The 27200-nt window shown below is 40.6% G+C and overlaps 1 protein-coding gene and 1 long non-coding RNA gene across 2 annotated transcripts in view; one reads left to right on the top strand and one right to left on the bottom strand.

Moving 5' to 3' along the window:
• Positions 1–1714: 1714 nt before the first annotated feature.
• The window catches only part of Col1a2 (collagen type I alpha 2 chain), a 35540-nt gene continuing 10054 nt past the window's right edge, over positions 1715–27200 (top strand). The window contains exons 1-35 of the mRNA XM_052173205.1: positions 1715–2024; positions 4430–4440; positions 5021–5035; positions 5681–5716; positions 6751–6852; positions 8113–8166; positions 10882–10926; positions 11098–11151; positions 11298–11351; positions 11631–11684; positions 12074–12127; positions 12645–12698; positions 14258–14302; positions 14574–14627; positions 14731–14775; positions 15116–15169; positions 15629–15727; positions 15830–15874; positions 15985–16083; positions 16458–16511; positions 16629–16736; positions 17086–17139; positions 17251–17349; positions 18309–18362; positions 18827–18925; positions 19497–19550; positions 20017–20070; positions 20479–20532; positions 20895–20948; positions 21901–21945; positions 23079–23177; positions 24328–24435; positions 25097–25150; positions 26309–26362; positions 27074–27127. Coding sequence (XP_052029165.1) covers positions 1955–2024; positions 4430–4440; positions 5021–5035; positions 5681–5716; positions 6751–6852; positions 8113–8166; positions 10882–10926; positions 11098–11151; positions 11298–11351; positions 11631–11684; positions 12074–12127; positions 12645–12698; positions 14258–14302; positions 14574–14627; positions 14731–14775; positions 15116–15169; positions 15629–15727; positions 15830–15874; positions 15985–16083; positions 16458–16511; positions 16629–16736; positions 17086–17139; positions 17251–17349; positions 18309–18362; positions 18827–18925; positions 19497–19550; positions 20017–20070; positions 20479–20532; positions 20895–20948; positions 21901–21945; positions 23079–23177; positions 24328–24435; positions 25097–25150; positions 26309–26362; positions 27074–27127 — 2142 coding nt within the window. The 5' untranslated portion in view covers positions 1715–1954. The remainder of the gene's footprint in view (positions 2025–4429; positions 4441–5020; positions 5036–5680; positions 5717–6750; positions 6853–8112; positions 8167–10881; positions 10927–11097; positions 11152–11297; positions 11352–11630; positions 11685–12073; positions 12128–12644; positions 12699–14257; positions 14303–14573; positions 14628–14730; positions 14776–15115; positions 15170–15628; positions 15728–15829; positions 15875–15984; positions 16084–16457; positions 16512–16628; positions 16737–17085; positions 17140–17250; positions 17350–18308; positions 18363–18826; positions 18926–19496; positions 19551–20016; positions 20071–20478; positions 20533–20894; positions 20949–21900; positions 21946–23078; positions 23178–24327; positions 24436–25096; positions 25151–26308; positions 26363–27073; positions 27128–27200) is intronic.
• LOC127678337 (uncharacterized) lies at positions 11679–27126 on the bottom strand. The gene is made up of 3 exons (XR_007976552.1): positions 27050–27126; positions 12052–12144; positions 11679–11785 (listed from the first exon to the last, which is right to left on the bottom strand). It is a non-coding gene; the product is annotated as an uncharacterized LOC127678337 (long non-coding RNA).

Genomic DNA, 27200 nt, shown 5'->3' on the forward strand with positions numbered 1-27200 from the left:
AGAAGGAGAAGGAGAAGGAGAAGGAGAAGGAGAAGGAGAAATCAAATGTGTAGTCTTGAAATATTTTCTTTGCTCAGAACGTTCTCAAAAAAAAAGTTCCCTTTTCTTCCACATTATTTCAAAAAAAAAAAAACAACAACAACAACAAACAACAACAAAAAAAAGAACCACTTTTTCATCTAGCCTTGAAGAGATGTGAACAGCCAGGGTAGGAAGAATACCAAGAAGGTCACCCACCGGCTCAAAAGAGAAAGGGAGGAGGGGGAAGGTTGTGGGAGGGGTGATCAGAAGGGAGATAGTGAGTAGGATTCAAAGTGAAGAAGTAAAAACATAAATAAATAAAATTAAATTTTAAAAATGTTTCTTAACTTGTCTCTCAAATCAGTGTTTTTAATAGGATTAAACAACTTTATTGAAATGTTTATACTCTTGTACTTCTAGAATTCTTTTTTTTTTTTTAATTTAGAAAGAGAAGCCAGCTAGCAATAGTCCCTCTGGCTTCCAGCAGCTGCTGATGGAACTAACTACTTAGACAGAAATTCTTCCTCACCAGGAAGCAGAAGGGGGAGGAGGAAAGAAAGGAAAAGATTGCCAAGGAGTTCACCCATGCCTGCTTCACGAACATAAAATTGGCCTAAAGATGTTGTTTTTGCTGTGACTTTGGGGACAGAATGAGACTCTGAATAGGTCTCTCCAGCCTCATGTTGGATGCTTGACAGGCCAAAAGGATCCAGGTGCTCCCCCACCCCCACCCCCACCCAGCCACCCCCCTCCCCCGGGAATTTGGAAGACATTCCAAGAAGCTTTGGGAAGGAGCACTCAGTATGTCTCTGCCATCATCCTGGACAGCCAAAGTCTCCTACTCCAGTGCTTCAGAGTCAAAGTCTCATCCCAAGGTGTGGGGGAGGGGAGCGTGGGGAGAGGTTGCATCCCTTCAAGAGGGAACAGCTTGGGATGTTAAGGAAGAGGTTGTGTATTCCCTAGGGATGATGGAGTGTGAGACTGAAGGCAGAGATGCTTGGTGCTCTGGGTTAGGCAGCAAGGCCAAGAAGGCTGGGTGTTCACTGATCTGTTATCTGCTGCAGGCTCAGCGTCTGGGTCTGGCTGGTAATCCTTCAGGGGGTCTGCGCATGGGGCTGGAAATAGTGCTTAACCAAAGTAAATATAACAATGCAAAGTTTATTTCTTGGTGCCTGCTCCCCTCCTCAAGGAGAGAGAGAAAAAGAGAGGGGAGGGGAGATTGTGGGCACACAGGCCCCAAAGATGGAGAAATTAGGGGGGCAGGGTGGAGCCGTCCAGAGAGGCCAGCTGTAGGGCTTGCCACGCTGTCACCCTCCACCTCTCCTACCCCAGCCCCCTCGGCCCTGCAGATGGCCCGCAGGGCACAAAACGAAGCGAAGCAGGACTGGACAGCTCCTGCCGTTTGGCCTCCAGGTCCCTCAACACCTGCCCCGCTGCTGCCCGGAGATCTGTAAAGTGCCCACGTAGGTGTCCTAAAGTGGTTCCAAACTTGGCAAGGGCGAGAGAGGGCGGGTGGCTGGGGAGGGCGGAGGTATGCAGACAGGGAGTCAGAGTTTCCCCCTCGAAAGCCTCAAAAGTGTCCACGTCCTCAAAAAGAATGGAACCAATTTAAGAAGCCCTGTAGCCACGTCCCTCCCCCGTCGGCTCCCTCCCCTGCGCCCCCGCAGTCTCCTCCCAGCACTGAGGCCCGGGCCCCTGGCCCCAGCCCGCCCATTGGTGGAGACGTTTTTGGAGGCACCCTCCGGCTGGGGAAACTTTTCCCATATAAATAGAGCAGGTCTGGGCTTTATTATTTTAGCACCACGGCAGCGGGAGGTTTCGACTAAGTTGGAGGGAACGGTCACGACTGCATGCCTGCGCCCGCCAGGTGATACCTCCGCTGGTGACCCAGGGGCTCTGCGACACAAGGAGTCTGCATGTCTAAGTGGTAGACATGCTCAGCTTTGTGGATACGCGGACTCTGTTGCTGCTTGCAGTAACTTCGTGCCTAGCAACATGTCAATGTAAGTGTCTTCTGCTTGTTTGGGGGAGATGAAGGAGAAAGACTGGATAGGTGGGCACCCTGACCTCAAGAGAGGGGACCTTCACCCTTCATTCCACATACAGCTTGTGAGGTCGCCCTCTGTTCTGTGGGGAAAACACTCGGGTTCATGAGATACAAGGGAAATACTTAAAAAGAATGGAAATATGGGAGGCTTGACTGTTGCCAAGAGTTGGGAAAGTTTTCTCTTAAAACTAGACTGTTAGTCTGGCTCTCCAGGTTGGTGAAGCTCACAAGGAGGCAAAGAAGGTTGCCTCAAGATATAAACCCGACTGACAGGATGACCGGCTCAGAGGGTTCCACTCTTCAATCCCCAGAATTATGCTTGTAGTCACCTTGTGAAACTTGAGGCCTAGTTTAGAAAGCCCCTTAATAGAACAATACAAAACTCACAGGACTCCATTTTCTTGTGGGCGGCAGAGTTGGTGTCGATGACGTTGATGAAGATGATGAAAATGCGCCCCCTGGAGGGGGTAAAATGCAAGAACAGGGACTAGGCCTTAAGCTCAAGGAATTCCGGTTAAAGACTTTCCAGATCTGTAGAGTAACTCGCATTTCTGGGCCTTATGTAAAGAACCCCAGTCGATGTATGTAAGCGGGCTGCTTGGCCTGAGCTTTTATCTTCTCAATAGTTAAAGTAGCGTCCCAATCCATTACCCGGTCATGGAAAAGGTAACGTTTTACTAAAATACCCTCTGTGCACTTACACTTCAGCATGTTCCTACCTGTAATCAGACTCAAAAACAGCAGATGTTAGAAATATCAACTTTGTACGGAGATTCGAGATCCTGGAATTCTTCCCATGAGTCTCTGACTCAATTGCCATGTGGCTTCAAATTAATCAGTTGAGCCTTCTTTTTCTAAAATATGGGATGTAAACTTAATGTGCCAACTTCAAGGCCATTTTCCATTTCTAGGTTGTATAACTAATTAGAATTTCCCGACAAAAGAATGAAGAAAACAAATTGGGATTCATCTTTAAAAAAAAAATGGCTGCCTAAATTAACTAGACAAAGATGTTGGCTTGATGAGGGTTCAGGAGGGCGTGGCCATACCCAGTCCTTCAAAAGCTATCCCCAGCCCCATGTCCCACGTCTACCACATCCTAATTTCTAATGTGTACATGTTCCCTTCATCTACTTTATATACCCCCGCCCCCGAGGACACTAAGAAGTAATTGCATTGTACAAATTAATGTTACAAGTTAATTTTATATGAAATCAGAGTGCAAGAGTGGACCCCCACAGACGTAGGGAAGTAGAGATTTGAAGGTCAACATACATTCTATTCAACCTCCAACCACCGTGAAGAATAAAGGTTATCCAGCACACATTGTTCAAAATGGCTCACAAACTGAGTAATTAAAAGGCAAATTTCCAAAGCCTGTAAGGCTTACAGACTTCTCTTAATTCAGGCAAACTGTTCTTCCTCCAATGGACACAATAAACTAAACATACCATTTATCTAATTTAACAGTGATTCTCATCAATTGCCCTTAAATGTGAATGCAGGATGTGGCCCACTCTTCTGAGTGGTAACCAGTTCAACAGATGTTCTCGTTCCAAATGACACACTTCATGACCACCAAATCCAAGCAGTTTTTAGGGGTGAATCATCCTGGAGCAAATCTGACCGCAATTATATACCACATTATCCTATAATTATTATACTGTAGGAATGAAACTCAGTCTTTAAAGTCAGAGTAATTGTGACAAAGAAGTGGGTATTTATTTTTCTCATCATTTTTCAAGATGTTAACTCATGCTTTTTGCTTTATACAGAGCAGTACTTCTTAGGAAACAAATGGGATGCTGGTTAGTCAAATGACCTTTCCTAATTTAAATGAACTATTTATAGCAAAAATCAGAATCCTGAATCAATTTTCTTTCATGTATGTAAATTATACTTTTGGGGAAAAGGGCTAAGTCACTTAAATGTTTTATAAAAAACAAGATCTGCTATAGGGCGTAGGCTCTCCTAAATATTCTCAGATTCTTATGCATTATTTCCTCGTCAATCAATCTATGCCACTCCTCCATAATTGCTGAGCACTCGAGATGTCCTCCAGACACAGAAATCGTTCATGGCATTTTAAAAATAGTAAACAATTGCTTAATTAAAAAATTTATTTATGTATTAAGACTTTAAGCAAGTCACCCTGCTGATCTCTGCTATATTTTTTTTACCTGAATAATTTGGAAGATATTACAATATTCTGAAGGACAAAGAGAAGGGGTCTTTTAATCGGGTAAATCAACTATATAGACCTGAGTATCATTTGTTAATCACTGTTGGTGATCTATGGAATGATACCAATTGATGTAATGATACCAATAACTATTTCCTATTCTCTTCTTTCCTCAACAGATTTACAATCGGTGAGTAAAACTTCTTTTAGAAGAAATAAGATGCTTGCACTTTGCCTTGACCGCAGCGGTGTCAGTTCTGGGGAGGGAAGATGGCCAGTTTGGCTTCCCAAGGGGACTGTGAAGGAGATCAGTAGTAGTCCAAAGCTTTCTGGCTTCCACTGAAAGGACCTGCCCCATTTTCTGAAGTGGGCGGTGCTAAGTGAGGCTGGACTCAAAAAAACACCCATAGGAAGAGAGAGGAAATGGGTCAGTTGAAGTTTGGGTTTTAGCACCAGCTACTCCAAAGCACAAGAGCTTGCTGGGCTTGAGAGATTTGCAATTTCCTAGGATTCATTTGCAATGAATTATGAATAAATTCTTAGCTCATGGATTGAAATCACAACATAGTTTCAGATAAGTAGATACAATTGGTTTTGTAGATAACATTTTGTTTATTGGTAAAATTTTACATTTTGTTTCAAAATATTAGATTAAGATAATAGGAAAAGAACAATGCAGTTATAACTGCACGTAATATCAAAATAAAGCAATTTTAATACATAGATGTATATATAATTCTAACAACTATCATTTATCTTTTCTTTCCTAGGAATCTGTAAAAAAGGTAAGAGGCTATGTTTCTCCATAAATATCTGAAAATGTTAGAATAATTTCAGTTTGACAAAATTTAATGTGAGCTACAGAAAGAAAATACTTTGACAAGATTTTATCTATATGAACAGGTACTCAACAAACTATAAAACAGAATACTGATAATGCTTGATGTTACAAAGGTTTATTATCTTCCAGAAGCATCTCTAATTGCATTTATGTCATATGAGTTAATGATTTGCACACTAAAAGACTGTAAATATTTGTTTGTATTCTTATAAGGGATTATATTAGTTATAGACAGTAAATCAAAGCTTATTTTAGAGCACTGACTCTATGAATGTGCTGTGAAGGTATAATAAACAACCTTCATCTATAGCTATTATCTTATTAAAAGTACAATGGATAATATTAGTTTGACCACTACAAATTATAGCTTCGTCTAGTCCTCCGACTTGAGAAAAAATAATGTATAGTTTCAACAGAAACAATTCTTTGTCATCTATCGTTTTGTGCCAGGTCTTCTAGCTGCTGTTTTATAATATTGTAGTCAGATCAGTCTTAACAACTAATTATTTTCAAAATTGGCTTGCTTGTTCACTTCTTCAGCCTCAATTACTTAGACATGTGGCCCTTTCCCATTTTTGTCTTCTTTTAGGGCCCCACTGGAGAAAGAGGACCACGTGGACAAAGGGTATGTCATTTTTAAACCATTAAAGGGCTTTGGCCCATATTCGAATAAGTACATATTAGAAGCTACAGAAGACTGACAATGTGTAAGATTATTTTGTATCCAGATAATTATACCTTTTAAGTAGATAATGCCCTGCAGAAGAAGTAAATGAACATTATTATATATAATCAATATCCCCTTTCAGTCATGATTACTCTTTCATAAAAAGAAACACTATTACAGGCAGCTACATTCTTTGCCGGCCCTATTCTTTGTTTAGTTTGGCCTGCCCAACACAGGTGTAAGGGGAATGTATCCTTTACCACAGAATCCTCTTTGTATCATGTTTTGTTTCTTTTGGAAAAAAAATCTCTGTATAGATTGGAAATATTTGTGAAGCAGTAACATCTTCCTCTGTCTTCAGTCAGACATATACAGCCAGGCTGCCAGACTATTTGCTACATTCTTGCTACATTTTGTTAATATGTGTCATTAAACTGCTTTTGCTTGATTAGCATTCTATAATAGATAACTGCATGGTGTATCTGTCATGATACCTAGACTTATATGTGTTCTGCTCAATGTATTAGTTGTATAATTTTACTGGTTAGTTATCCTAACAATGTAGATAGTGTTAAAGCAGTCTTCCCAGCTCCGTAATAAAATGATCTAATGAGTTAGCCTGCTCTTTATGTGTCACTACCAAAGCAATCGGATACCTTTGCAAAAGGCAGATACCAGCTTCAACTACACAGTGTCCTATTCTAGAGCTCGAAACAGATGAAGTTCACAGAATCAGCTACACTCAGGGTCTACATTGGCTTGGCTGCCATTTGTTAACTTTACACATCAGGCCTTAAATGTCCTCCTAAATGAAACCTGTGTCATAGGCGCATATCCATCAGTGACAGATATAGCATCTTATTCTACCCTTTCACATCAAGAAGTCTAACAAACTGACCTTAGCATGCCTGTTCTTAGGTCTCTTTCTACATGCTATACAGGGTTCCACAAGGTTGCTCTAATCCTGTTCTAATCCCCTCTTTTTATAACAGGGCCCAGCAGGTCCCCAAGGCAGAGATGGTGTTGATGGTCCCGTTGGCCCTCCTGGTCCCCCTGGTCCCCCTGGACTCCCTGGGCCCCCTGGTCTTGGTGGGGTAAGATGTCTTACACATTCTTAACTTAGATCTGACTTTAGTGTTTTTGCTTTGTTGGAAAAAATACTGTGAAAATTTATTTTTAGCAGTTAAGGAAAAAAACCTTCTCTTTAGAAATTAGTATATTTTATTTCATTTCTTTGGTTTCTTCCTTTAAGGTTCTGCTTTGCCCATCTTCTTTGAGGCCTTGTCAATTACAGGCCTGATCTTTGTGTTCACTGAAGGTAGCTGCAGCCTTCTGCACCATTATTTAATTTGGGGATTTAATATCTTTTATCAGTATGGCACAAATAAGAGGTGTTGCATTATTAAAGAGTTTGATTAGATTGAATTACATAAGTGAAGCCCCTGGTCTTAAGCAATTTCACAAACATCCGACCCTCTCTATTCTCCTTGGCTTGGAGACTGCTGAACCAACATTCAAAGCAGTTTTAGGTTTAATTTGCTTGAAACTAAATTGAGAAAAGTACATTTCCCTTTTTCATTAATATCTTCTTTTAGCTTTATGTCTTTACAATGGTATGAGTGCCAAATGGCCTCACTGCAGGAAGAAAAACATATTTGCTTAATTGGTTAGCACTATGAATCAGATTCCTGATTCTAATACCCAACTCTATGCCAGTAAAATAAGACCTTTCTCTCCCAAAGATCTTATTATGATTGCTTATCTACTGAGTGCATTAAAAGCACCTTTTTTAATACAGCTTTAGAGATCTTTAACAGGGAAGTTATTACTGTGAACTATTTTTTAAAAGTTTAATCTTCTAAGGGGCATTTTAATTTTCCTGTAACTTGAAAACTCTTTATATCCCTTTTTGAAACTCCAGCCAGAAGAAAGAAGCATCGTAGTGACTTGTGGCCTAGGATAGCAGCTGCCAATACAGCATGTTTCCCTGAACTCTGTTTCACTTGTAAGGGTTCTGAGTGACTGTTAAGGTTTAGGAAGCCACCTTTCCTCAGTCTAGAGCTAGGTGATGAGTGCATAGGAACAGATTTCTCAAGGCAGATGAGTCTGAAGAATAAGAAAGGGAAGGTTCTCTGTTTCAGTCTAGGTGGGGGACTCAGCACTGAATTCTAAGTCATTTCTATTGAAACATGGCTCTCTTTTAACTAGTATCAGGGGAATAATTAATTAATTAAAGTATTAATCAGGAAATCGATTGATTGATTGATGATTGATTGATTGATTGATTGATTGAAAGAAGAATGAAAGATATAAGTGTATGACCTATATACTCATGTGTGTTTTCTTCCCTCCAGAACTTTGGTGCTCAGTATTCTGACAAAGGAGTTTCATCTGGCCCTGGACCAATGGTAGGCTTGTCTCCTTTATCCTAGAGGGGAAAAAAAGCAGCTTGCGTAAGAGAATTCATGTCAAGCCTCACAATACCAATTAAGGTTAGATCAAATGGAAACAACTCCTTTTTCTAAGTTTAAATATCAAAACTGAAGTCCAGCTTAGGAGTTTCAATTTTCTCTACCAACATGCCTCATAAAAAAAGGTTTGATGTCTATGTCTGAAAAGTAATCTTTGGAAATACAGACCATAGCTCAAGCAAATGAATTTAACTCAAAATATCAACATCTATACATTTTTCTGTATCTTTTCACATTCCTTAAAATATGAAGCAGCACTAAAAAACAGAAAGATTTACTGTGCTCCCTGAACCTGAAGAAAAGGACCAGGAAGTTTTACCTCAGTCCCTTTCTTCTTATGTAATGGGAGAGTCTGGGGATTTACTTTTGCCCCCACCCCAAAATCACACAGGTAGTTGAGAGAAAGCATATGGTTCATGTATTTAGTCCTTGAATAGAACACCTTCTTAGTCATAAGATTTTACCTGGTGCCCCCAACAGATTCAGAACTACACTGTGGATTTACTCAGCTAGCAGCAAATGACAGCAGGTCTGAATCACCTTCAGGGACTTGATATAAGGAATGTTTCCTTTGTCTCTGTTCTGATGAAAATTTCTTGTCTTGCCTATTTATTAAAAGCCACTATAGAGGAGAGTGTTTCAGATTTAGCATTTGTGTCACTCCACACACATCCCATCACTTATGTAACCATTTATAAAGCTTTCCTGTGTATCAAGATGATGACCTAGCTGACAAACGAAGCTTCTACCAAACATTAGTGAGATGTGATAAAGAGAAAATAGACATGATCATGAAAAATGTACAATAGTTTATAGGAAAGAATGAAAATATCCGAGAAGTAAAAACATTAGATTGATTAACTACCGCAGAATTTAATATACATGCACACAATTTGGTGATTCTAATTATCTGTTTTCTAAGGGCATTTATCTGTTAGTCATCATGGTCTTTAAACACAACTTTTACCTGGGCTCTGCATCAGTGCTCTATCTGCACAAGACATTATTCTGAAGCTAATGGGCCGAAGTAAACTAATATACTATAAAGGCAAGACAATATTTTCTGTAAATTAAAGCTCTCACTTGTAAAATAATGTAGCTTTAATTGATGATTTCCAATCTCCTGATTTTTCCTGGTAATTTAAAACGTTCATATCTGAAGTGAAAAATTGAAGCATTCTTTCGGCTTTGTTTATCTTAGACATTTGAAATGAGTTGTTTCTGCTAATGCCAGACATTACTCAAATATAAAATAGAATTCATTTCTCAAGAAGAGGCAAAGTGGGAAATAAAGCAGGAGTAGATGTCATTTTATTTTAAAAATTAAAATGGTGGGCCTGAGAAATTAATGTGGATTTCAGATTCCCCTGTCTTTGAAGCTACTTTCTGGGGAGTATCAAAAAGAGTATTCACTTTAAAATATCAGTGAAATCTAATTTAAGCTTATACATCTGTCCACATTTACAGACAAGTGTAACCAACAGATAAGTGTTTAACAAAGAGAGAAGATGAGCAGCAGTAAAGTGTTAAATAATTTCCCATGTTGGAAAATCAATAACTACAAAACCCCACAGGGTTCATCTCACAGCCTCCACAAAATAAAATATCCTTTATGTAAATGAAGTTGTTTCAAATACAGGGAATGATGAATAAATATAATTAAAAATTCATGATGTCAAAGAAAATTATACTTAATGGATACCTAAAAAATATTTTTATTGAAAAGTGACAGCTTCTTTTAACATTGAAGCCATTTCTAAAACAAAATAAATATTTCTTATAATTAAAATAATGTGCCTTTTAAATAAAATATGTAGTGTCTCACTACAGTCATTTAATAAAGTGGATAGGCTCAACTGCAGAGTCCTCATAGTTTGTATCTTATAAGCAAATTACCCAAGACTCATGCATTCTACAGATGAGCTTACACAAACGTTGTCTACTACAGAGGCAAAACAAAACTACATGTAGATCAAAACTGAGCATTTTGTTTTACTTTGCATTTGTGTTCCACTAAAAAGAAGAAGAAAGAAAAACGACTGTCGTTTGTGTTATGTTTTGAAAATCCTATGTTAGATTCCTCGAACAGGCTGCCTCCATACTAACTTATTTTTGCTTTGCCCCTCATTACATCTGCTTTTACTTGAGACTTTCATCAGTCATCAACAGGCCTGAAAAGAGCTTTGAGGTTATAATAAACCTCCCTTTAATCATTAAGAAGGACTTTTGATCCTTTTCAATTTATGGCCCGGTGGCAATAAAAAATGTCAATGTCTTAGCTATGTATGGCTTGGAGAGGTGACATATGACCAAAGGAATCTAACTGAAATTCTTTGTCAGCCATTCTGTGTTCTGTTCTTATGCAAAGATCTTCATTGCCTTCAAACAATCTCCAGATGACCAATTTTGCACAACTTATGACTTCCCCCATACAATTCTCATTGAGTTCGGAAGATCTGGTTGATTTAAAAAAGAAGAAGAAGGAAAACTGAAGGTCAGGAGACTATGAAGGAAATTTGGTTCATCTGTCCATTAAAAAATCTCCAGGGACTCAGTGATAGCTTTTCTAAATCCAGTGTGTCTAGTCCGACTTATGGGACTCCCAACAAGGACATGACTCCTTGGTGTTAATGATGTGTGTGTTCTTTACAGGGCTTAATGGGACCCAGAGGCCCTCCTGGTGCTGTTGGAGCCCCTGTAAGTATCAAAATCCTATAATCATTCTTCTATAAAAGGAGAACAGTAACCATGACTCTCATGCGCTGAGGATGTTGGTAGATGGCAAAGGACTTGTCTAATGTGCTTGACCTCAGCTTGACTCCAGATCTTCCAGATAAAGAAATAAATGTTCCTTCTCCTCTACCTTAGGGCCCTCAAGGATTCCAAGGACCTGCTGGTGAGCCTGGTGAGCCTGGTCAAACGGTGAGAACATTTTCCCTCTGTTGAGAGAGAGAAAGAGAGAGAGAGAGAGAGAGAGAGAGAGAGAGAGAGAGAGAGAGAGAGAGAGAGTCTCTGAAGTGTGGTTTGTGAAAACAGCGTTAAAGTCAATGTGTCTCCCATTCCCTTAGGGTCCTGCAGGTTCCCGTGGTCCAGCTGGCCCTCCTGGCAAGGCTGGTGAGGATGTAAGTGTTTGCTCCCAAGCCCTTCTGAAATGCCTTTTGCATACTCCCAGTCTCAATAGGAATATCTAGAGTCAAATTAAGTTCCACACTGAATGCTCAATATGCTTGAGTCTCCTCATAGGGGAAATATTACTTTAATGAAATATTAATTAACTTGCTTATGCTCAAGAGATTTAGTTGTTAATTAAACATGTATTCTAGCCCATATACTGATGCATAACTTTCTCTCATGATGGCTTACTAAGTGAAGGATGACCTTTGGCTGCTTTCGTGTTTTAGGGTCACCCTGGAAAACCCGGAAGACCTGGGGAGAGAGGCGTCGTTGGACCACAGGTGAGATTGGTGACAACAGGATGTGGTCCAGCATTAGTTATGAACATGCCTCTGATGGTGGCTTGGATGTCACACACACTGGTGGCATTGATTAAAGGCATCTGACAAGAGAAAGAACGAAGAAAATGATCAAGATATTTTATTCATGTCCATAATGTAATATTGGTGACAGCAAACAGACTATGATTAACTAAACTATTTTTTTTCTACAAATGCCACCATTTTAGTTATTCATATCATAGGTATTAGTTTGTGGCTCCATCCTTAAAAAACATAACACCCTTTGATCCCAAACTTGAGCTCTGTGGAGAATTGGTTTGGAAAGAGGGAGGCATTGTGTTTCACCTTTGAAAAAAACCTTACTCACCTGGTTCTGATTTTCCCCCAAGGGTGCTCGTGGATTCCCTGGGACTCCTGGACTTCCTGGCTTCAAAGGCATTAGAGTGAGTGACTTCTACCTCTAAATGAGAAAAAAAAAATGCTGATGGTGGGGGTGGTAAGAACTCAACTGTACTTAAATTCCTGGGTAAGGAATTCCTTCCATGTCTCTGAATTTTGAAAGTGCAAGAAACTAAAGTGAAGCCAAGATATGTGTCTGAGATCATTGAGAAAAAGTCTGTATAAATCATCAAAAACTGAGATTAATGCAGAAATACTATACAGATTATAGATTATATAGAGATTGTATATATTTTTAAGTACTTAGAACTCTCTAAAACCTGAAAATTGTTAGGGTGAGAGAGATGTAAGGAAGTTTGTTCAGCACCCTTCCTTCTTAGCTGTGTGCAGACCAAGTGACTCGCCTAGGGAAGTGGAACCAGCTCAGCTGAGCTGGAATGCTGGATTCTGCAACCGTAGGATCTTTCTAGAAGATGTAACCATTGCAAAGATGGGAGATTCTGGTCTGACTGAGACTGTGACATGATTACAGCATTTTAAAAGGTGTCTGTTGCCTTTCAGGGACACAACGGTCTGGATGGACTGAAGGGACAGCCTGGTGCTCAGGGTGTGAAGGTAAATACTGAATTCAGAGCACTATAAGCAAGTCATTTAGATCTTCCATTGCTACCAAAAAGGCTATTTGACTGAGGACAACCGTGTTTCAAAAAGTGTCTTGTCTCTTCATCTAGCTGTCAAATACCTCAGTGGTGGGACAGTGAGATTCTATGACAAAAGACCAATTGCTAATGTTTATTTAACTTAATCTTTATGTAAATAACCAAATGGAAAATAATGCTAAAATTTCTTCCTCCATATCCTTTCCTCCTCTTATAATGTCATTGATTCTCTGTAGCCAGAATAAAAGTAAATAAACATATAACCAAATATTAGAACAAAGTGTACTACTTTAAAGTGCACATTCTCCTTTGCCTTGCACTAATTAGATAGGTACATTCATGTCACAACACACTTTTCAGCCCCTTTCCTCTGATTTATCTGTGCACACTCAAAAAAAAATATTTTTTTAATTAGGTAATTAATGTCTTAGAAGTGTATTATCTCTTGGCTAGCCTCTTCTCTGACAATGTTTCGAACCATAAAATGTTCTCTTTCCTATTAAGGAGATAATGTGATATTAAAGTGAATACCAATGTAATTAAAAATTAATGAGTAACAAATGCAGGCATGACCAGAGATGAACATGAATATGGAGAATCTGGCCTAACTTCCCAGCTGCTACACAAATGAATAAGATCAAGTCCATTCTCCCTTGAGCCCCAGTACTCAGATTACTAATCACAATATCTTAAAATTTTAGAGCTAAAAGGCACTTTGTAGATGCCTTCATTTAGGAAAAACTGAGGTGAACAAATGCTCATGACTTGCCCAAAGTCATGCATCTAGTGGTTAAAAGGCAAACTCAGAAATCTCACTTATTCTTAAAGTGTATTCTTCACATAGAGCCTTAGACCTAGAGCTGGAGAACCGCTCAGTGGTAGAGCACTTGCTAAGGAAGCATGTGACAAGCCTTTGATTCATTCCTCGGTATCTCTCTCTAAACTAAAATACCCTGAAGTGTTTTTACAACCCCCAAAATAGAAAGCGACCCATCAATACCTAGCTCTCAGAATAAGAAACAAATCTGATGGCCCTAAAAATCTCTTATGATGTCTTCCTTGACTTTCCATTTATCTTAATAAAAAACGATAACACTGGGTATTCAGATACCTCTGAAGATGGTAAATTTCATTGCACTGTAGAAAATGTAACATTTGTTTCTCTTTTAAATTAATACTCCTAATCTATGGAGTTGGTCCCAAATGTCTAGAATATAAAGAGAAAATTGGAGAGGCATACATTTAAGTAATCACATCTTTTTAGTACCTTAGCCTTTGGTGTATTTAAATAAAACCCTCATCATATTTTTAAAATATGTGTCTGAGATCATTGAGAAATAGTCTATAAGTATTAAAAACATGTTTAAAATCTTACAAAAGGCTCAAACTGATACAATAGAGTAAAATTTGTACAATCAGAAAAATTATATATATATATATATATATATATATATATATATATATATATATATATATATATAATGAACAAAGACTCAATTTCTCTTCTGCATATAGGGTGAACCCGGCGCCCCTGGAGAGAATGGAACCCCAGGTCAAGCAGTGAGTATTGACTGATTCACTGGAAGCCCAAATGTGCACTCTTGGCCTTCTGACACTTCTTTAGAGTCTTTGATAATTGCCATTTCCCTTGGCATTGCATTCTTGGTATTTTTCGTATATCTTTGCATATTCAGCTTTTACCTGGTGTTAGAACAAGACCCGCCTTCTTAGTGAACTCTTACATGGGTTAGAAATTAGACAAAGTAAGCTCTGTGTGTGATTCTATTAAGATCCACATTCTGGACTTTATTAACAATGTTTCTTCTTCTAGGGAGCCCGAGGGCTTCCTGGTGAGAGAGGGCGTGTCGGAGCTCCTGGTCCAGCTGTAAGTGGCCCAGTGTTTTACTTTCCTTTTAATCTTTTTAAAACACTGTCGAACGGGAGTTGTTTGATGTCCATCTTACTGTCCATCTTTCCTTCCTTCATAGGGTGCCCGTGGCAGTGATGGAAGTGTTGGCCCCGTTGGCCCTGCTGTAAGTTCTAACACTGGGGAGTAGAAAGGGGTTAAAACTGTGGGGCAGTAGCTATCTCCATTAGCTTTTATGAAATGACAACATTTCGAACATTTTTGCCAAATGTTTTCCTGGGGTCTTTGGAAGTTTCTCTTTCTAAGTAGCATAGGCTATTCCAAAGGCCTACAGTGTGCTCGCTTCGGCAGCACATATACCAAAGGCCTAGAGCTACTAACTGATGTATAGGGTAAAACTCCTCCTAAATTGGAAACCTTGAACATGTTTTTCCTTGACAGAACTTTGTGATCATTTCCCTAATCTGCTTCAAGGAAATTTCTTACGCCTTCTGTTTTGATTCCAGGGTCCCATTGGGTCTGCTGGACCTCCTGGTTTCCCAGGTGCACCTGGTCCTAAGGTAAAAAGCATTGTTTGCTATCTATCACCACCTTGATAAATCCTTTAGAACTACCTGAAATATCAGTACTGCTTGCAAAGAGAGAGAGAATTGCAGAGCAACTCCCTTAATCAACCCCACCCTTTAAAATGCCTACAGAAGAGTTTCCTCACTCTGCATTTGCAGTAAACCTCTCTGTACAGTGTCTGTAGTTTGAGTCTCAGCCTAGAAACTGACTTCCTGGAGGTCCTATAGAATGTGCTTCCTAACCTAAGTGGGAGCAGACTATGGGGATAATGCCAGAATGTCAGATGTAGGCTTGCAAATTAGAAAGTCAAGTCCAAACTTTGGGATGATAAACCAGAGAAGCTAAATGGCTGCTGTTCCGATGAAATTCCCTAAAAGTTGGTGCTATGGTCAATAACAGAGTGTGTTGTGTTATTTACTGCTAATTCCCCGCCACGTTATTTCCATTCTCAGGGTGAACTTGGACCTGTTGGTAATCCCGGCCCTTCTGGTCCTGCTGGTCCCCGTGGTGAAGTGGGGCTTCCAGGTCTTTCTGGCCCCGTTGGACCTCCTGTAAGTAGTCATTGACATAAGACAGTTGATGAGAAAGACTGATAAGTGAGAGGAGGTAAGAAATATTCTCATTCAGTGAGTGTTTCCTTCTTTCCCTCATAGGGCAACCCTGGAACAAACGGGCTCACTGGTGCCAAGGGTGCAACTGTAAGTACAGCTAAGAAGCTAAGGAGTGCTGCTCTGGGTTAGGGGCGTATAAAGATGGCGGACTCTACAGCCTGCTTCCTCCTGAGGGACCTTTTTTTTTCTTCCCATAGGGACTCCCTGGTGTTGCTGGGGCTCCTGGTCTCCCTGGCCCCCGTGGTATTCCTGGCCCCGTTGGAGCCGCTGGAGCGACTGGCCCTAGAGGACTTGTCGTAAGTGGTCACCACTATAACACAGCTTATCTGTACCTAGTCTTTTCCCTGCAAAGTTGTTTTTTGTTGTTGTTGTTGTTTTGTTTGTTTGTTTGTTTGTTTTGGTCTTCCTTCTGTAGTGTTGTGCAAATGTTTATATTTCTTATATAGCTGCATTATGTGCCTGCATAGTCCCTCCTCTGTGCATGCGTATAAGCTTCTTCCTTAGCAGCTTGTGAAAAAAAAAAAACAGTGAGGTAAACTCGGTGTGTGACTCTTCTCTTTCCACCAATACCATTTTAGAGAGCTTGCGCTTTAACAACCCAAGAGACTTGTCTGCTGGAGAGTCTTGACCTGTTTTTTGTCATTTGACCCCTGTTTCCTTTGGATCTTAGGGTGAACCTGGTCCTGCTGGCTCCAAAGGAGAGACCGGTAACAAGGGGGAGCCTGTAAGTGGTTTTACAATCACAATTGTGTTAACTTTTCAATTTTCAATATAATTTCAGTCGCTAGATATGATATAAAAAAATTTTTTTAACTATTCTTAATCTTTTTTTTTTAAACAGGGCTCTGCTGGAGCCCAAGGTCCTCCTGGTCCTAGCGGTGAAGAAGGAAAGAGAGGGTCCCCCGGAGAACCTGGATCTGCTGGCCCTGCAGGGCCTCCAGGGCTCAGAGTAAGTTTTGAATACTTCAGAGACAGCACAGACCTTGATGACCACCCCTTGGCTGGTAACTGGTCAACATTTCTGAGTGTGTTTCCTAGATGAAAGAGCATCTGTTTTTATTATTATTAAATTAGCAATTCTCAATGTGGTACGTTATTAAATTGGTCTGGAAACAAAGTTGACCTGATTTTGCTGGGTGCTCGTCTGGGCATTCCCCTGGCCTGTGGGTAAAATGTTTTGACTGTGTGTACACCCATATTTTTCTCTTAGAAGAAACCATGCCCTGTCTTAGGAAACTCTACCCGATGGGATCTAATGGTTTCTCTAATCCCCTGCTGTCTCATGCCCTTTCCTACAGGGCAGCCCCGGTTCCCGAGGTCTTCCTGGAGCTGACGGCAGAGCAGGTGTGATGGTAAGTCGTGCCCGCCCGTCACTTACATCAGGACCCTGATAATGCTGGTGCTGGATGTGTCCTCAGCATTACACGAGCAGCCTCTTAATTCGGTCCCTCTCCTATCAACAGGGCCCTCCCGGCAATCGTGGTTCAAGTGGCCCTGCTGGAGTCCGAGGTCCTAATGGGGATGCTGGTCGCCCTGGGGAACCTGGTCTCATGGGACCCAGAGTAAGTTTCAGATAAATCTTTATTAAGTCCTATCTGGAACTGGTGCCTCCTTTAAAGGACTGCTTAACACTGAGGGGTACGACGAGAGCATCTCAACAAGTTTGTTAGACTTTCTGCTGTTTACCTCTTCAACCCAACTTTCTCAGAGCCTTGTAGAAGGTTCCATGCATCGGGCTAGTCCATAGGCTTCCTCTGTGTAGCTTGAATCAATGACTAGGAGGGTTTTGGAAAACTATATCTATTTTAAAATATCCAAATCAGTTTGGTTCTCCCCTCAGCACATATCGCTCATCTTAAGTTATGCATTTTATATAAGGTATTCATGATATGTAATAAGGCTGTACATTATTAGTTTATTAGATTCATCAGTAAAGGCATTTTTCCAGCAATCACAAAGTGCTATAATGCATTCAGGATCACCCTGGCTATAGTGACCTTTTGATCCAGAGATACTCAAATCCATAGCAATGGATTTATTTTTCCCTCCATTATCTCTTATGGGTGAATATCAGCTGTAATTTTATGCCATAAACAAATAATAGGGAACAACAAATATCACAATAAAAAAAAATCCACCTTGGAAATTGCTTACCAAATTTTTTTTCTTCCTATCATGGAGTAAATAGGGTAATACATTTTGCTCATACAATAGGTTGCTTAACAGTTTCTTCTGATACCTATAAATGAATCCATTGCAAAAAAATTAAATACAAAAGTTCACACACGCACACATACACACACACACAGAGAGAGAGAGAGAGAGAGAGAGAGAGAGAGAGAGAGAGAGAGAGATTTCAGAGTTCTTTTCATACTTTCCAGCAAGGCTGCTAGCTCTAATGAATCCCCCTCAGCAACAAACAAAAAGTAAGAAAAGAAGTCTGGGTGAGATTTCAGTTAATTTGAGCCTCGAGTGCAGGAGCTAACGCACCCGTCTGAAAGGACCCTCGTTTGTTTGGCAGGGTCTTCCTGGGTCTCCTGGAAATGTTGGCCCATCTGGTAAAGAAGGCCCTGTGGTAAGTATTGCTCATTTCCCATTACGTTTTCAAGAACACTTCTTGCACCCTTCTCAAGTCTATTTTTGAGGCTTATTTATACATGAATACATTGAAAATAAATATCAGGCACCTCGACATCATCTGGGAACAGAAGGTAATAGATTGTAATTATAGAATCTAAATGGATGCGGGACTGAAAGCAGAGAAGGGGTAAGAAAACCATGACTGAGAAAATTGAAGCAGGTGACAAGGGGACAGAGAAGGAAGGGAGAGAGGGCAGATGTGTGCATGCGAGATTGCACTGTCTGGCTGCGTACTGACATCCTATTTAGAACAGGGGAATGGAGCCATAATTTATTGACATTTTATACAGGGCGCTTTGTGCATACAGAAAACTACCTTGTTTGATCATTTGACAAAATCCTCATCCTGATAGCTAGAAACCATAGGGACGGAGAATAAACTTGAAACTCTGGTTTCAGGGTCTCCCTGGCATTGATGGCAGACCTGGCCCAATCGGCCCAGCTGGACCAAGAGGTGAAGCTGGCAACATCGGATTCCCTGGACCCAAAGGCCCCTCTGTAAGGATCATGACTTCCTCTCTCTCTCTCTCTCTCTCTCTCTCTCTCTCTCTCTCTCTCTCTCTCTCTCTCTCTCTCCCTACCTACCTATTTGCTGTATCTCTGCCACAGTCAAGTATTTCTCTCCTGCTCCTCAGCACAGTTTGCCTCCAGGCAGGTCCTCTCACCACTGGAAAACTGTAGAGCGGCCATGCCATTAAAGCTTCACCTGCAGTGTGGCCTGGCATACTGTTGGAAACCTGAGTCACGCACCTCTGCATATAAAGTCCCTTTGTATAGAGCGTCATGGTATTGGGTTACGCCTTGATTAAGAAAGTCAAAGCAGAGAAATGGCAGTAAAATACACAAACAAGCAACAAAGTCAACATTTCAAAACTGTCCTAGAAAACTGGGCATACATAGAACCTTCTCTTCCGTAGTATTCCACTGCCCTGACCTCCCTCCATCACTCTGTTGTATCTGCACTTACTTTGTTACGTCTTTATATCATGGCCTCTTTTCCTTATACATGTTTCTTTATAGTTTTTAATATTTTTTAATTTTTATAATATACGTATTATTATTTTTATAGGGTGACCCTGGCAAAGCTGGTGAGAAAGGCCATCCTGGTCTTGCTGGTGCTCGGGTAGGTGTTCACTTCTACAGAGAACTTTCTCTAAAAATGCCACTTTTGTGAGGCTATCTGGCATCATCTTTAGTATCCAAAGTGGCATCCCCAAGGGTCCTTTAACCATGATGAAATGGATTTATTTTGAACTACACAGTTACAGTTGGGCTATAACAAATCAGAATGTGCTATTCAAAGATGCAGATGCATCTGGTTCTTATTTTATTCAGATAATGATTAAGAGGTTATAAATCTGTGTTAGTATTCTCTGTCCCCCATAAACTGCCTCCTATCTGTGAACTTCTCTTGAACTACATTGGAAGTTAATAGGCAGCATTTAGAACTTGGCGAAACTCACAGTGAGTTTCTTTAAGTCTAAAATGACAAGCTCATTTTGAAGAATTAGCTTGGGGGGGCTTTGAAGCCTTATAAGCTCTCTGACTTATGCATAACCGTGAGCCTTTCTATTCTATTAAACATTTAGGGAGCTCCAGGTCCCGATGGTAACAATGGTGCTCAAGGACCTCCTGGACCCCAGGTACGTATTTCTCCCTGCTCTTTTCCAAAGCAGAGTAAGCTTCCTCTTCAGAGCAGCCATCTTCCCATAGTTAAGGCAGCCAATTTTCATCAGTGCTGTTTCAATCCATCACTGGTATCAACGCTATCTCCCTTTCTTCTACGGGACCATTGTTTGTTTGTTTGTTTTTCAAATTAACCTCTGTCTTCCTACATAGGCAGTAACTAACAATGTAATGGAATGCTTTGATTTAAAAAAAACAAAACGCAATCTTTATAGCTAGGCTGAAATGCATAGACAAATAGCTAGTTTTTCCTTCACAAAACCGGATTCATGGATTTGGCTTTAGAGTCTCAACATCAATGCCTGATTTCACGATGTCCAAGGAGCAGTCACTAATATCCATGCTGTCTCTTCTGTCACTTCCAGGGTGTTCAAGGAGGCAAAGGTGAACAAGGCCCTGCTGGCCCTCCAGGTTTCCAGGTGAGCCCACAAGCATGCAAGACTCTGTCTCTCACTGCACTGTTCCTACCCGACTCATTGTAGCACTGCCAGGACCCCCCAGCACCACCAACAGCACCTATACCATGAGTTCCCCCAGTACTACCAGTATCCCCAGTACCACTAGAACCCCCCCCCAGCAACAGCAGTAGCAGCACCACCACCACCACTCAGAACATGGCTTCGGAACTCAATCAAAAGACACAGTAATCCGAAGCAGCCTTCTTCAGAGTTACTTAATAACACATAATAATGTCCCTAAGGCTATTCCCTCTGTGTGCCCCAATTATTAGCAGCTCCCTGAATACAGCCGTAAGACTGAATTCTCCTGTCTCTTCATGTAGGGTCTCCCTGGTCCCTCAGGTACCACTGGAGAAGTCGGCAAGCCAGGAGAGAGGGTGAGTAGGGTGACCTGACTAAATCTAATAATTTCTTTCGTTATAAATGCCCTATTGCCATGTAATTACAACACAAAAAACGTCATATCTCACTCACTAATGATAGCAGTCTATCTTGTTGGCATTGAACAAAATAATGAAACATCTTATTTATATTTTGTTCAAATTGCCTTATTTTGTGGATTGACAGAAACATCACAATAGAAAGCAAAACCTATTGACTGTTTCACGTAATAGCCTTACTTTTTGTTTTGTTCTTTGCTATATTAAAATACAAATTATTTCCTTCTCCATAGTGAAAAACGTAAATGCACCGATTTTCAATCAAACCAGAGGCTGGAAAAAAATTGCTTTTAATGTTTTTCTTGGCATTCAGACATGACACTGCTATCCACAATCAGAGTCTGAGTTCTGAGTCATTTTCTCTAATTGTGATGAATGCGCCTCAATTTAGTTACATTCTGTAGCCTCGCCTCCTTTGTCAACAGTGGGCCACATTAAAGAGACAGCTGGTCAGTAATAAAAGAAATACACATGGGTATACAATTAACTAGGTAATGTACAGGATATGATAATTTCTATTAAGAAGGCAGTGGTTATATAGCTAAGATGTGCAAGGCCTTGCTGTGTTTGGGACCCTCATCACATTATCGGAGAAGATAGGCTGCTTTGTCAGTTTTATAAAAGATAGTAAGCTAAATAATAGGTGATTTTCTGATACTGGGTCTGGCACAGACACATCTTTGATAGCAGCCATAGTCTCCTTTTGAAATCTTTCTATAAAGCCAAAGGTTTTGTTGTACCTTCTAGCCTGTATACCAAAGCATTTATGTGAGTAGAGTCCAGACAGATTTATTTTCTAAATCAGAATATTTTGGGTACCTTAAGCACAAGTAACTGTAGGGACTACACATAGATTCCATGATTTGTTTACTGTTGTGTTTTTACCTAGGGTCTTCCTGGTGAATTTGGTCTCCCTGGTCCTGCTGGTCCAAGAGTAAGTGCCACCTAGTTAAATTTCACTAACACTTGACATGTTTTTAAAAGAGGGGGTGCTTGCCCCTCATACCACTGGTCACCTTCCTTAAAAAATAGTTCCTAACCTCTTCCACAGACATCATCATATTTCTAAGTTAATAGTAAAAATTTCTGATTAGTTTATCATATTTCCTGTCCAGTAACCTTATGGTTCAAGAAACATAAATGAACAAATGTGTCATAGCAAGTAATTTATATAAACAAATGTGATAAACTTATTTTAGTTGCTGGTTTTGAGCCAAATAAATTAATACCTAATATCTAAGGTGAATATTTATAGAATGTGTTTCTATTGCGAATCTAAAGCTAAATTCATGAGTCTAGTTTTATGAAGGAATAACTACTGTTTTGTCTATGCACATTAGCATAGCTAGAAAGACTAAAGTGTTTTTTTTTTTAAATCAAAGTATTCCATCATGTTGTTAGTTACCACATACCTAGGAAGCCAGACGTTAATTTCAGAAACCAATAGTGCCATAGATCGAAGTTAGAGCAAGACCCTTTGATATAATTACATGTGGAACTATGATATAAACTCTGGGCCATAAAATGTACTGTTGTGGTGAGGTTTAGATGCAAATTCAGAGGCATTGAGCTAAACAGACACAAATGAACACACACACACACACATACACACATACACACAAAACCTCTGGTGAATATCCTGTTTCATCATTCCTACATGAGGTTGTAAAGATAGCAGTGATGTGACAATATAATCCTATCCTATCATGACATAGCTATTCAACTAAATCTCCATCATCTACCCTTTGACTACTAAGTGTATCTGGCATCTGACTTTGCCTGTGAATGTAGCACAGAAAAGTCCATCCCCTTGAATCTAAATGGATTCCAAAGGTTGTGTATAATGTTTCCAGAGCAACAAATTGTGGAATCGCGGTCCCAGCGCATTAGAAGCATATGATATCTTAGCAGTTATCTCAGGCCTTCCCTTCAGTACACCAGGAGGGAAATGAGAGATGAAAATAACATGCTAATTTTGCTGAACTGTGGTAGAACCCGATCTAAAACTCTAAGCAAGTAAGGCTGTGTGAGACCGAGTCTCAATGACTTCCAATTTCTGCCTTCTAGGGAGAACGTGGTCCCCCTGGAGAGAGCGGAGCTGCTGGCCCTTCTGGTCCTATTGGAAGCAGAGGTCCCTCTGGAGCCCCAGGGCCTGATGGAAACAAGGTAAAACTATGATTTATAGATTGATGGAATGGGCCCATGTGCTCCCAAATAAATAGATCCAATAGAAGAATGGCCATTTTTGAAAGATTTTACTTATTTCCAATTGTGCGATTTCTACCTCAGTTATAAACAATATGATTCTTATGACTATAATTATTTCAAAAGATAATTTGAAGAAGGAGAAAAATCTTCATCTAGAAGCCAAGAATGAATTTGTATGGTTTTGCCCCTTTCTGACTACACTGTTCATGCTTTTCTTGAAATCTAGGACTAGCCTTTACATTTCTAGAAAGTAGTTTTTGTTGTATCAACATCCAACCCCATACAGTCAAATTTCTAAAAGTAGTCTAGATTTTAATAATAGAATTTATAATGATTTAAATTAATTAAATGCCACATTTTCCCCAAAGGCACAAGTCTGAAAGTTTGTGTTCCAAAGTAGATTTCTAGTTTAGATTTTTTAAAAAAAATAGATAAGATTGCACAACTTATATGATTCCCAATTCTGGCTTTCAAAGGACATAAATGGAAAGACTAGATTCAAAAAGATATTTCATTCTGTGGAAGGTATTGGAGAGGAGAATGAAAACAACATAAGAGAGAAAAGAAGAATGGAATACAATGACATTCGGCGGAGCTTTTAAAGGGATCTATTCATCTCAGTGGCTAGCCAACAGGTTTTTCGTGTAGAGAATTATGAGGCTTAATATAAAAATGGAAGGTACATTCTCCACTCTTATGGAGACAATCATCTCCCAAGTTGATGAGGTCTCTTTCTGTGTCACTTGCCTGGGCTAAGTGACTTATCATTGAAAAGGTTTGTGGGCAAACATTTTTCAATCTCTCCTTTCCATTGTCCCGCCCTCTTCTTGTCCGTGCTTGTCTTCCTTAAGAGGACAAGATGCAGGTTGTAGAAGAATAGCAGACACCCACTCTCTGCCCTCTTCTCTTTAGCCATCATGTCATTAATAGTGTGTGTGGGGAGGGGGTGAGGTTACATCCTTCTGCCTTTCAATGATGCCCCTTTGTGTCTCCATGCCGCCAAGAATGCCATCTATTAAATGTTTAAATTGGAATTCTTCAAGAGTTTCAGTCTTGGCTTTCTTCTTTTGCTACTGAAATGATTGATTTCACGTGGTTTTGATTCCAGGGTGAAGCTGGTGCCGTCGGTGCTCCAGGCAATGCTGGCGCCTCTGGTCCTGGTGGGCTTCCAGGAGAGAGGGGTGCTGCAGGCATACCTGGAGGCAAAGGAGAAAAGGTACCTACCACTTGGTGATGGGCCTTGATACATAATACCCATGAACTCCAGGCCAAGAAGCTTGTGTAGGGATGCACAGTTGTTTACAATCCTTAGCAGGTGGTCTGGTAGCACTTTGACATCCCTATGTTCCTCCCTCTGCCACCAGCACCTACGCATGTCTAAACTCACTAATCTGGCAAAATTCCTTGCTACCATGGAATTTCATGCAAGCAGATGGTGTTGAGCAATACATGAGGCTCATTTTAATGCCACTAATAATAATGCCTCATCCTGCCCTAATTAATGGAAGAAGCTATATCGAACAGCTGTCAGCCGTGGTATGGCATTCGTTATGTTGTAAGAGTGACCAGGCGCCACTGCCGCCCGTCACCATGTTGCCTTGTGATTCCAACCTCATCAATTTGAAACTTGCTTCATGATGAATCAAAGGATGTTTATTTTTTAGTATCCAGTGATCATCTGAGAGGGGCCAGAAAAGATGAGCTTCCTACTGTTTTTCTTATTCAACATCCTATAACCGTGGTGGGAAATTGAAAAACATGGAAATTCTCAAAGGGTGGCCAGCATTATAGAAATTTGTGTCAGGGCACTTTGCAGTTCATTTCCACTCAGAAGTTTAGCCAGAAAGCAAAACATGGCTCTTGCTTTGTCCTTACAGGGTGAAACTGGTCTCAGAGGTGAACCTGGCAACACTGGTCGAGATGGTGCTCGTGTGAGTGGAATCTTGTTTTTAGTATTTGTTTGTTCTTGAATTCTGTTTTTGTTCTTTGTATCTTATCCCATTTGAATTCAGCAAATTTACAAAGGAGGCCTACAAAGGAATTCAATTTGAGTAAAATCGCAATCCATTATTTCCCAGATCACGAATAATATCATGTCACATGCTCCAAAAGAAAGTGAAAGCATGACACACCTTTGAAAAATCACATCTCGACTTTGTCTACCTTCTCTAGCGATGAGTACAGCAGCACTGAGCTGCACACCGAGAGCTGCGGGTTCTGAAGACCACTCACTGACAACAGAGCTTTCAGAAAAACAATTCTCTCCTTTAAAAAAAGCCACAGCCTCCAATAGCATCTTACTAGTCATTTATCCACCTCAAGATCTAAGGGCAGTCTCAGAAATTAGCTGTGACTACCATGGTGTCACAGATGACCCCCTCAGGAAGCCGAATTACCTTCCTGAGCTGTCCTCGCACTGGCGTTTCCTTGGACCGCTCTGTCACCTCTCCCTCCAAGCTGATAGCTCACTGTAACGCATTCCTGGTGTTCTTTGCCTTGAGTCACCTCCTCCTTCTCACAGTTCCAAATAAGGTTGTGCATTTGCTTCCCTCCAGGGAATCTTGCAAGGGTGAAGGAGTAGAGATCACCCAAGTCCTTCTCCTGCTCTGGGCTTTTCACATTTCCAGAACCCAGTTCTTTCTTCCTGAAGTGACCTCTGAGAACCTTGATAACAAGTACCAACATGGATTAGGGACTTTCTTTTTCTCATTATGATTACAAGTGTGTCTGTGTGTGTGTGTGTGTGTGTGCGCGCGCGCGCGCATGCGTGCGTACGCGCGCGCGTTCTCTCACATTCATTTGCACCCATTGAGTGGATATGTGACTGTACCATGAGTAAATGTGGAGGTCAAAGGGCAGGTGCTGAGTGTTCCTTCTCTCCTTCTCCGGATCCATACAGACCCCACGGGTCGAACTGGGGTCACCAGCCTTAGCGGCATCTTCACCTGCTGAATCATCTTGCCAGCCCTCGGGAACTTTCTTGATGTCCTCCCGCCATGTGCAATGCAAGTGTCCTGAACAGCAGGACAGAGTTCAGCTAGGATGCTGTGTATTATTTTCAGTAAGGCCTATTTCCTTTCGGGTCCTAGGGTGCTCCTGGTGCTGTAGGTGCCCCTGGTCCCGCCGGAGCCTCAGGTGACCGGGTAAGTATGCATTTGAAATGAGTCATATATGTGTTCATTGAGTGGTAACTCTCTGAGCTGATAGCACTATGTAAAATTCCTTGCTCACTTTAGTCCCAAAGACCATTGGAAATTCATTTTTATGGCTGGGTCTAAAAAAAAAAAATAACCTAGCTGTTGCAGGAAACAAATGCTGCTTGTTTGATGTTTTCCCCTTCCCCGTCTATGGATGTGCCAGCTGCCTGATCTATACCTTAATCCCTATCATTTGTTTTAAAGACTTTCCCTGTTGCCCATTAACAATATCCTAATGTTCTAAGCCTTCACAAAGCCTTCAATTGTAAAAAGGGAAAAAAATCAATAAAATACATAGTGTGCCCATTTCACATCGAACAGTCCATTTAAAATAGACCTTATTTATGTATTGCAAAGATTGCAGCAAATAGAACAGTCCGGCATCCATCTAAAAATTAAAATGTCCTCCTCCTGGTATTATGGGGACTGATTTGTAGTATTTCTGCATGTAAAGAACCAATGCCACTCCACCTTTTAAAATGAAGCCAGCCTTAAGGAGAGGAAGAATTCGCCTCATTTTATTCTCTGAAATTTCCATTAGTTTCTTCCAAGGTAACTGTAAAGTGTATAAACCCTCTTTCTACTGTTCTCTCTTCCTCCACCCATCTATGTGAGGCACATTAAAGGACTCACCACTGGTCTTTGGTGCCATTACAGGGTGAAGCTGGTTCTGCCGGTCCTTCAGGCCCAGCTGGTCCTCGGGGTAGCCCTGTAAGTAGAAACCCAAGCATTTGGCACAGTCCTATTTCATGGTTTGCAGACCTCTGAGAAGCTGTGAATGTGA

This window comes from Apodemus sylvaticus, chromosome 2 (genome assembly GCF_947179515.1).
Source record: "Apodemus sylvaticus chromosome 2, mApoSyl1.1, whole genome shotgun sequence".
NCBI classification, from domain to species: domain Eukaryota; kingdom Metazoa; phylum Chordata; class Mammalia; order Rodentia; family Muridae; genus Apodemus; species Apodemus sylvaticus.